At 40.1% G+C, this 11,472-nt stretch overlaps 1 protein-coding gene across 4 annotated transcripts in view; it reads left to right on the plus strand.

The window, feature by feature from the left end:
• Window positions 1-5,831: 5,831 nt before the first annotated feature.
• Window positions 5,832-11,472, plus strand: part of LOC109485248 (CREB3 regulatory factor-like) — a 19,918-nt gene continuing 14,277 nt past the window's right edge. Inside the window, exon 1 of one of the 4 annotated variants that reach the window (XM_019788708.1) lies at window positions 5,832-6,056. Coding sequence is in view for 1 of the 4 variants with exons in the window: in XM_019788706.1 (XP_019644265.1) it covers window positions 10,054-10,092 (39 nt within the window). In the remaining 3 variants the exon portion in view is untranslated. Of the gene's footprint in view, window positions 6,057-6,863; window positions 7,056-10,001; window positions 10,098-11,472 lie in introns of those variants that run through there. The other 3 variants (XM_019788711.1, XM_019788710.1, XM_019788706.1) reach the window with 3 other exon arrangements.

Raw genomic sequence — 11,472 nt, forward strand, 5'->3', positions numbered from 1 at the left:
TCCAATCTCCCTGTTTTGTTTTGGACTCAGAAGAACTCAAAATGATAATGCCAAATGTGACACTTTGTCTTTGGGTAATATATTATTTATTCATCTATGATGGCATAGGAAGCTGTCAATAAATTATTTATAAAGTTATTTTGGGTTCATCAGCACTTTGTGCCCATGAAGATCCAAGTTATTGTGAAATGTTCATGGAGTTACTGTCACTGTACAAAGAGCCTTTCAGCTGATTCAAATCAAGTCTATTATTACTGGCTTATAGAAATAAGAATTTCAAAAGTCATTCAGTCAGATTATGGTAGTCGTTAGGATGTGGTGTTCTCACATTCTGGAAACTTTTTGTAATTTAGATGTATCCTACTGATGTGTGTATGTTCAGTCTAATCTGTGCTAAAATCAGATCAGATTCAAACTAACTAGGATGGCACAGATATTATCTGTGATATGTACATGTATACAGGCATGTACAATGTGTGGAAAAGTGTGAAACTCAACAGTGTTACATGTCTAAAGAAGAAAGCAAGCAAACAAAGATAGTATTCCAGCCTTCCACCCACTGCTCTGTGGTGAAGGTTGAAATACATGTATCTTTTTCCACATTGTTGTAGTTGAAATCGAGGGACCAGTGTCTTCTTCATGTTATGTTTGTATAGACTAGACTGGACTAATGCTAGCCTGGGTGCCAGACCCATAGCACACTACCAAGTTATCCTGCTCACTGAGATACTTTTTGTCCAGTGTGCTATGGGTCTGGCATCCATGCTAGACTAATGCTGGTCATTTTGAATCTGAAATCTGTCATTTAGCTATAGGCTTCTAGGAAGTCATGTCAGAAATCTCACATCTAAACTTCTTACTGAAAGTACAGTAAAGTTGAACATATCATCATCTGTATGAGTGTGATTCCCTCTGTGTTGTGGTATCTTCACCTCTGTCAACACTCTGATTAATTTAACCCCCGTTAACATTTACATATATCCGCCCCTTTGAAAAAAAAACTGTGTTTGAGAGACCTGTAGTGCAGCACCTATCATATATGCATTGATGTAGATGTGGTGGAGCTATATTTACATGGTAGGGGATGTTATAAACTGACAGTTTCAAAATTTGAAATGACCAGCATTTGGTGGACTGGTCCATACACCTATACATTGTACTTGTGTGGCACCCGCTGCATTGAAGGACAAATATCCGCTATTCTTCCACATCCATATCTTACAAAATAAAAAGTCTACATTCTTCGGAATGCAGCTTTTTCTGATTCATTGAAACTTACTGCTAAATGGGTGCACTACAGCTAACATCTGATAGGGGGAGTGATTATGTAGTAAGAGCCAATTTGCCATCTGTGCGGTCTATCGTGAATGGAAAGGCTGAAATGCAACTTTTATGTAACACACATTAAATATGGACAATTATTTTCACACCAAAGTCTTACATCTGCTCAGATGCTATTTCTATACATAACATCTCAGGTGAAAAATATAGATGTTGGCCCTACCGTTACAAGTACTCGAACACGTACCTTGGTCAAATACATGTATCAGTAACTATGCACTAGTAGTAATAATTGGATGAGGCGATAAAGAGATGTTCATGCATAATTTAGAAGTCAGCCCCACCTGTATGCGTTGTCAATACAGCGCTTTTGAGGTAATGGTAATGATGTTTGCGCCATTGTGTTAGCGAGTTCACTTGAGTCATGGGGAAATGGCAAGATACATGTCATACATGTTACATTACAAATGGTATGTTTTTGAAGAGTGGGTAACTTGTCACATTCGAGCAGATCTTTCATATATTCAAATTGGTTACGACTGGTAACTATTTTTCACTTTGAAATAGTATATATATAACGTTATATAGTTAGTGCGGAGGCTTGTGAACGGCAGAACATTGACCAGTATTTGTTCTTCGCTATCAGGACTTACCTTGGGGAAAGCCTACTAATTTTCTTGATTTATTGCCCTGCCTTGCAATGAAGATTGTTTCTCGGTATCGTCTGTATGTTAGAATGTCTGAATCTTTTGAACAGCATACCTCAAGAGGCTGGGATGTATATTGTTGTGAAATTTGACCTATTTCGATCGAAGAAATTAGTCGATTCTATCAACCTCGTATAGTGTTTCAAGCTAAACTCTAACTATTGTTCACGCCCGCCCCTTGGGGGAGCCCAACACTAGTCACAGACTACACTGGCCCTGTACAGCTACGTCATGTCGGTGGTGCTGACGTTACTGCTGGCGTCATTTCTGAGCCTGTTGATCCACGTCATATCGTCCTCAGGCTCACTTGGTGCCCGCCCCTTCACCCGCGAACAAGGTCAGCTCACCGCTCAAGCCATTCTCAAAATATAGCCTTGATTCCAGACATTGTGCATGTAGTAACTTGAAGATCAGTGATTGAATGAATCTGAAAGTTTTAAAGATCATTGTTGCACTGGGAGAGTACTTTGACACCGTGTTAAAAGTTGTCGAAAAATTCCTGGATTCACGAATTTAAACTTAAAACATTTAGACACACAGATCATAAAATGTACAGGTAATAATCATTGTCCTAAACCATTCCCATAGTTTTCTCTAATGTGCAGCGCTAGCAGCCACTGAGAAGCATGGTGCCCACCCAAACTCAGCTGACTGGCCGGACCTGCAGTGCCTCTCATCCCGTGACAGTGGACCGGGGGAACCGCCAGGGTGACGGCTCAGTTTTGGACCACTGCATGGAGTATGCAGAAGCGGCGGGACCTGACCGCTTTCCGCCGACAAGAAACGTTCATCTAAGGCCGTCGCTAGGCAATTATTAAAGCACCTGATGTATCAAACTAGAACTTTCCCATGTAAGGGCCTAGTGACATTCTCCGTACGATCGTTGTATGATATCACAAAACTGAGGGTATTCTTGTGGTTAATGTTATTTAATCATATGTAATCAAAATTCAGCTGTCTTGCTATACGGAAACACCCTCCCGAGCAGGGAGAGTGGCTCGGCCCCGAGATCTTTGTTGGCCGTTGGTTCTGTCACTCACTGCCTGCTTGAAAATTCAAAGGCATTCAAATCGTGCGACGGCCAACGACGAATTTACTGCTGAGCAGATCACTGCAACAGCATGTTTGGGCAAGCAACCGGTATCAGGTAGCTTTTTAGTAAAATTAAACAACGGTTCCGCCGGTGAAATCAATAACGAGAACTAAGATCAAATATAGCAGCCGATAAAATCTCTATGTTCAAAATTGACTTGCATGATATGCCTGGAGCTCTCACCATACGCGTGGTGCTTCAATCGGTCACTTGTTTTTAAGACAGTATCAATACAATAGAGGAAAATTCTTTCGGGATCGGACCATGCATTCTCCTACGCAGGGCCGCCCCTCGGAACCAAGGCCTATTAGATAAAGTGTAGGTCGAGGGACGGCTCTTAAGAATTTTGGGGACTTGCGGCGCTCCAAATTTGTTTCATGTAGTGGGATAGTCCATTCTTCAAGGTCAGGGAAAGACAGGTTTATACTCATACACCCAATGATATCCGTCTTCTCAATACTGGCCTACGTGTTCTAAATGCATGGGACAAAATACATGATGTGTATCGAATGATACCATTGCAACACCAAAATATACAATTATTTTTTCAATGGTTCGGTCCAACCGGTGTCATTTACCTACCGTACCTTGACCCCGATATCTAAGATTACACAGCGCACGTCCCATTACAAGGTCAGATTGACGTCCGCTCGTAACCCCAACCGGTTGGGGCTGGTGCAGACACTAGTTGGGTGTGGGGTGTGGACTTAATGATATGATTACCCCCCAACCTGTCTCTTAACTTAGGTGTGTTTGTTACGTTCGCCAGAAGGTTATGTTTTTGGTAGCGTCTGTATGTGCCAATATGCGTTTAAGCGCGATAACTCGAAAAGTTATGGATGAATTGCCATGAAACTTGGTAGGTCAGTAGGTGGATAGATTTTGATGAGACATGATTAGCTTTTGGGGCCCCCTAGTAGCTTGTTCTGGAAATGCAGTGGCGTTTGTTTTAAAATCTTCGATCTTCGACGCGAGTAACTCAAGAAATGATTGACGGATCGTATGAGATCGTGTTTGTTGTGTGTGTGTTTGTGCTATGTGTGTATATGTATATGTATTTGTATCTGTGTGCGTGTGTATGTGTGTGTGTATGTATGTGTGTTTGTGTTTTCATTCCCAGTACGCTGCAGAAAAAATTGACTTGCTTGTACATAAAATAAAATGTTTAAACGGCCTATCGCCATGTTCTTGCGCATGCTTCGACATATTGTAATGACTGCATTGGTTGACATCCGCCCATATATTAGTCACGTTCATCTGCACTGCGCGAGTATATCACCTTTAGAAAAGTATATACATACATTACATTAAGTGTTTTCGACAACATGTTTGAACAGTTTATTTGAGCAGGAAATCGAGTCTAGATCTAGATTACCAACCAACCAACCAGTCAGACTTTGACGCGACCTGACACCTGTTACTGCCTGGCATCTATAGGTACAGTCTTATAAAACTGGTCACGTTGCCCCTGGCACCGATAACATGTCGTACTATTCAATAGTGACTAGTCTAGTATCAGTGGGAGGCAAGGGAAAATACTATAGTAGCACAAGAGACAAAATAACAAAAGCAGCATTTCCACAAGGTGATATCCAGCATCATAAGTTTGATACTAAATTAAAAGCACCAAAATCGGCCACAATGAAAGTTTAGCTTTGCATAGCCTCATTTGCTTGTCCACATATTTGTCAGAAATGTTTCCGACATTTATTCTTTGCGTTGTGGCAATATATATGTAACGTTAGTTGGTAATACTCCTGCGTGCCACAGAGGCATCCTTGTTTCTAGAATGTCATGACATCAAGTGGCCCTGCTGTTCTACTTTCCCCTAAATGTCACATTTGAATGTATGGCGTTTTTAGCTGTAACCTTTTCCTGGCTTCAATACTTTAGACTCCCTAATGCCAAATATCTCCACCATGAAGGTGCTTCAATGACATGCTGGGGGAAGCCCGGGTACCATCCTCCGTTAGCAAGCTAAGAGGTAGAGTTAGTGGGAACTTCGGAGAATGGTATGTATCTAGGCTATTATTGAACAGGCCATTCTCGAAAATTACTGTGTACACACATAATTTAGTAAGGTCTAACTGACCAATATAGTATAAAACTTGTTGAATAGTCCATTTTCGCTTAGGATTTGAGGAATATTGATCTAATGTGTATTTGGGGTTTCTGTGCAATAGAATGTGTATTTGGGAATTCTGCGCGATACACAAAATAAATTTTGGTCCCTTCAATTATTACACCCAAGGAAATTCATCAAATATAGGGCTTTAGGGCATGCTTTTCCAAAATCCAACAGATAACATGTACTACAGTATATACGAGCGGAAACCGTGCATCTGCTTCAGAATAGAGATGTACGGTATCAGCGGTCCAGGAGGCTGCAGGTAATTTTCCACCTGGCAAGGCGCCAGCCGCAACCTGTTTGGGCAGGTTATGGGATCATGCATTACTGGGAACGACCTTGAGAAGAATTTTCGAACAGACCATATCTCAAATAGCAAGATATGTTGATTTTGGTACATTGTTGAAAACATTTGATGAATACACTCACTTCACTGTTGGTACGTTGTATCACTGGCACTAATTTGACTCCAATCTTACCACGTCATTGAAGTGTCATCGTATTTCTTTATAAATCAATTTCTGGATGAAAGTCTAGATTCTCTTTACAGCACATTTCAATCGAGGGAGGGGCGTCGGCCGCAATTCTGATCTCTGATTGGTCAATGTGTTGTGACGTAGCATCACATGGGTAAGATACCTCCGTGCCCCGTGACTTGACAGAACGAAAACAAAACCTGCTTGGCTCTTGCTTGGTTCCAGATTTTTACGGATTTGAGCTGGAGTTTCCAGAAATACGGCCAAGTCAACGTTTCCTCTGGTTTTACAACGTAGCTTTGGACATTTATCGTGCAAGCTTGAGTCGACTGAGTTAGCGGGAGCTCCTGGTTTACTGATCTTCCGTGCAGGTTGGTGTTCGTGCTTTCCACCTTACCTCTGAGCATGTCACAACACTAAAGCTGTGACACCCATGTACAACGAAGAAATGCAGGACAAAACAAACCGTTTGGAAATTCATTTTGGAATAATGTAATTTTCGTGAAGCAAATGTTGTCATGTTGATATTTGTTATAAATTTGAAGAATTCGCAATTAATCGATTTGTTTGTTTCAATTATAATATATAACGTAACGTTAACATCTATTCAACCGTTTTACATAGTTACATAAATTACAGTATGCCAGCTATACATCCCTTTGCCTGTGAATTTCATCGGGAGACACACAAAACAAGGAATAATGCATGAATATTGGGCTGTTGACACCCGCTTTTGAGATTCACCTCTGACCCTTCTTGGGCCCCACTAATATGACCCAGCAGGAAATTGAGGAAGTCAATTGAAATAATTGTGGAATTATCGTCGTACGAGTTGAAGTGTTTACCGAGGTCGTTTTGCAGCCAGGACAGTGCATTGGAAGGTTGGTGGGTTAGAATTATTTCTGTGGTATTATTATGATTTGGTGTTAAAGTTGTGCGAGGTCTTGAGGTGAATTTCAGTCCTCGGCGCTCCCTCCAAATTCAAGTAGCCAGCGTTACATAACTTGTCGCCATTTCAGGCCTAAACAGTCTAAGCATTTGTGATGCTTTAGACATTGCTGCATTGCACAATGCAGCCTTTGGGTTATTTGGTGCATGTTCGTGCATGTTGTAAACCATGGAAATGTACAGACTTGCATACTGACAACAACAAGGCTGTTGCCCGTGATTGCGCAATCCTCATGCCCGATCAAAACAATATGGCCACAACTGGTACAAAGGTCGTTTGGAGGTGCCAGGCCGTGGAAAACCACAGTCCCGGCATGATGCAATGTTTAATTATATGACTCGGCATCATTTTAAAATTTGGTCAACGCTTTAATATACAGCACAACCCATGAAGAAATACCAGTTTTGGGGCCTCGATTAAGGTAGGTTTTGTACTACGGAATAGCACGGAGCTGAGGGCTGCAGCATGATGCAAGACTCCGATGGTTGGGCCGTAAAGCCTTGTTTTGGTCGGGCTTTCGCTCTACATTTCATGTTGTCAGCATGGTATGTCTTAAGAAAATACGTTACCGAAGCTGACTTCACAATAAGTGAATGGCAGACTTTCTACAATATGTTTTATCGCTGGATTGTTTGTACAGTAGTTGCCACGGGTGGAGCTTGCAGGTTGGCCGACAAGTTGGCCGTACGGCAAGGGATTATTGTGGCTTTGTCGTTCCATGAAGTGCAAAAGAATGTCACATTGTTGACTTGTAAACTGCGTGTTTTGTTTGCTAAAGTAACAGTTCATCGAGTTGGTCTGATGGAAAGTTCCAGATAGCTGTTAATCTTGCATAGGGTGTTTTGTTTTGGTTTCCATCCCGGTTCAGGGCGGCGCTTTTCTCTGGGAAAGTCCCGTGACAACGAATCATCGATCTATTTTTGGTTTGTTTTGGTTCATTAGCATAAAATTACCATATTACCATGAGAAACTGACGTCATTGGAATGATATTATGTAAATAATTAGCTGTTCCATCGTTTGGCGTTCTTCCCGTTGGTAGTAGTACTATTTGATGGGAAATTGGGAGGGAGTGCTACCAGTTTTGTGAATATCCAGTTTGGGTGTTGGTCCACTGCAGCCTTGCTGCACTGCAGAGGAAGTTCAAATTGAGAGTGGAGGTTACAAGAATTGTGCGGATGTAAACATTGCAATAATTGTTGAGCTTTTACAGTGAAACTATGCCATACAAGAACATTTGAGAGAAAGTATGCATTATGTTGAACATTTAATGCATTGTGGAGCAACACGCAAATAGCCAGCCTGTACACTGGGTATTATGTAGCATACATAATATATACATCACAGTGTTGTGTAAAGATGTCATATTGAACGTAAGATTAATTTTTTAGTCTCTCAACATTTATTGGTTATCAATCTGTTTTTTTTCTCTCACTTTTTTCCTAATTGGATAGTCCTGTGTCTTCTTGTTTTCATTTTATTTCCTGGTGCAAATCTTTTAATTCCAATTTTGCTCGTGGACTGTTGTATGGTCTAATTTTGTCTAAGTATCATGGGATTTTAATAGCATTGGAAGTCCAGAAGTTCCTTAACCTCAGGTTTACATGTAGCTCTCTTAACACCACAGTTGCCTTGAACTTGTTTTGGACCTTGTAACTGGAATTCTATCATGGCCAGACTAAGAGTGACAGCTTGTTACACATTCCAAGGGCACTTGACTAGATAAAGTTGGTACTTGGAAGATCTGCTTCATCAGTCATGCTTTTGATGAGCAATGCTTTCGAAGTCCCCTGATTAACAATGTTTTGATCTACTGTGAAACTTTCAGTTGACATAAAGGTCAGGTGGTAATATGATGTAAAGGGTATGGCACTATAATGTCATATTGACTGGCAGTAAAATTGACCGGTGAGAACTTGCATGAGCGGTGAAGTTAATAGTAAGCTAGGCATGGGTCGACCTATGTGCTATTTCAAAAGTGTAGATTTGGCTTCAGTATGTATAGTTCACTTGTCAGCTGAACTGTAAAGTAAACCTCCTGCCAAGTTTTATCTTAAGAGCCTTGTGACATCGGTGCCATTGGCACTGACCTCCATAACTTGGAGGGCACATGTTTTGAAGGGCAAATTACAGTTAGTTGTCCTTGTCCAGCTGGATGTCATTTATGTCTGGAAGGTAAACATTTGTAAGTACCCTCTACCAAGGTCAACCCAAGTACTTGAGTTCTTGTACATTGTTTTGAATTTTAACAAACAGAGCTTTTTCTTCAGTTGAGAGTAATATGGGCCTTAAAAGCTGTGGTCAGGTCACAGTGACCTCAATCTAAAACATTTGTGTCATGGGTTCTTAAGTCCTAAGAGTAAAAGATGAATAATAAAAAAGAAGAAAACCAGTTATCCATTAATAAAAGATGAAAGTTGAAAGGGATGATTTTGAGATATTTAAGAGAAAAAAAATTCGCACAGCCTTTACATTTTTGGCTTTGTCATGCTGCAGTATTGGTTCATTCACTTCATTCTCAAAGAGTTTCGGCCAATACTGAAATATAAACTTGTAATTATATATGGACTATGTTGAGATGACTGTTATGAACTTTATTTGGGAACACTTTGCTAGCGCCAAATCTAAATTCGAATGACAGCATTGTTACATGGCTTTGGGCCAGTTATATTTTCAGATGATAGCAGTTGTATCCTGTTAAATATATGTATCATATACCCTGTAAAATTGAAAAAAAATCTAAGGAAAATTATTCCTCCTTAGACCTTGAGTCCTTGCATATTTTCTGAGAAGTCAGGCCGTGTTTATCAAGTGTACACTTATTTGTATTTTCCCTTCACTTGACAAATACTCAAAACACAATGATAATGTTAGTTATCAGACACAAGTCCTTGTGCAACATTGTAGCTGTTTTACATCCAAGGTCTGTTGAGTAGTACGTCAAGCTGATTGCTTTAAGTATTGAATTTTATGGATAATTCCCTATTCAAATCTGAGTAACATTAATAGTTTTATTTTTTTTTAAATGTAAGCAAGAAATGAAATAAAGGCATAATAACATGATATGTAAACAATTATTTTACACATCTCCAAATCTCTGTCAATTGATGGGTCGTGAAACTTGCCATTTCCTGTTTACTGTCTATTTACACAGGTGTAGGCTATACTTATCAGCTACAAAATTTTTCTGTAGTAATCCGAACTAGCTTCCGTCTTCCCCCAGGATTCCTAGAAGGAGCATGACTTAGCAGGAAATGCAGGGTTGAACCCAGGGTGAACGACCTGAAAGACTAAGCTAGCTTGAATAACAGGTCAATGACCTGCTTTGGTAACTTAGAAACACTCTCAGTGCCAGTCACCTGATGGTACAGTCATTGTTCTAGATCTAGAGGCTGCCAAGCTGTGCTGAGTCCTGCTTTCTATGGCCAATCACACAGCTGACGAGTCAAGTGGCCTTTGGGCAAGGTAACATAAGAAGCAATAGCAATATCAATATGATAATTCTTTTTGTCATCTTTTCATCTCTGTTAGAAAAAATTAAAATCTTTATGTTGTCTTTTATTATAATAGTATGAATAATAGGAATATTCATTGTGTTCACCCGTACATAATTTAAAATATAATTCATATTACAATATGTAACTCCATGTTTCTTGGTTGAGTGGTTCATTTACTGTTAGATAAGGCTGCAGTTCAAGTAGGAAATGCCTAAGGATGTTGTTGTTATTCAAAGGTCAACTTGACTGGCCTCCCAGGGATTTGTTTGTCTCTATTCTCAGCATGATCACTTTTACTGTGGAGAACTCCAAGGTCATGCGGGCAATTAGTAAAAGGATTCTTTTGCTTTTGCTGATGTTGACAATCTCTGATAAGCCCCAAAGCACACCTGTTTGTTACCAAGTTGTGCCTCTTAAGATACAAATGTTAACAATATGGTTACACACCTACTATTTTGTCCGCCGCATGCTTTTTTCCCCAGAGATGAAAGCCTAGCTGTTGGAAGACTGGAAGTACATAGCCTTGGGGTATAACATCAGTGGAAAAGAGACTTACAAAGTGGTTCTAGCTTGAGAACATGAAATAAGAGAAAATGTAACTTTTATTGTAAGAAAAGTGGCCGAAAGAAGCACCAAAGCATTTTTAGCTGTTTTTTGACACTAGAGAAGTGTCTGAGGTTATGCAGGTATCATCTGTATCTTGCCCTTATGACTAGGGGGAATTTTGCTGTAGTGAATAACAGGTTGCAGATGGGTACATTGGTGGCATGCTTAGCCTTGTTTATACAAGTTACATCTGGGTCAGGGTTCTACCTGAAGGACATGAAGTCATGATTATCAACCTTGTCATCATCGAAAAAGCAAAGCAGAAGCATTAAGGGCTTAAATTTGGGACAAGTCATTTTGCATGCCAAATCATCAGCTCATTATTCATGCTTCATGTGCTATGCCAAAGGGCTGTTGCCCTAGTTGACTGATAGTCAATTCACATACAGATATAGACACAGAAGCTTGGGCAGACAACTGTTTCCATATCTGGCCTTGGAAATACAACATTGATTTCACCATCCCTCCTGTCCATGATCCTGGGGGAAAATGATTCAAAACAAGAAAATTGAGTTTGGAGCAGTTTATGGGTAGTGATTCACAGTGTTAGGAGCAGTTTCAGGTCAAACTGATCATGTTTGATGATGAAAAATTAGATTGCAGCCTATGAGTCATTCTGCATTACACTACTTGGTACTGAAACAAAAAGCTTTTGTTCTTGTATGATACAGGAATGTTACAGGAAGGCCAACTTGGCTGATAGGTATCTGATAGGTATGTATGATATTCACTTTGGT

This window comes from Branchiostoma belcheri, unplaced genomic scaffold, assembly GCF_001625305.1.
Source record: "Branchiostoma belcheri isolate BF01 breed outbred unplaced genomic scaffold, Haploidv18h27 scaffold74, whole genome shotgun sequence".
NCBI lineage: Eukaryota > Metazoa > Chordata > Leptocardii > Amphioxiformes > Branchiostomatidae > Branchiostoma > Branchiostoma belcheri.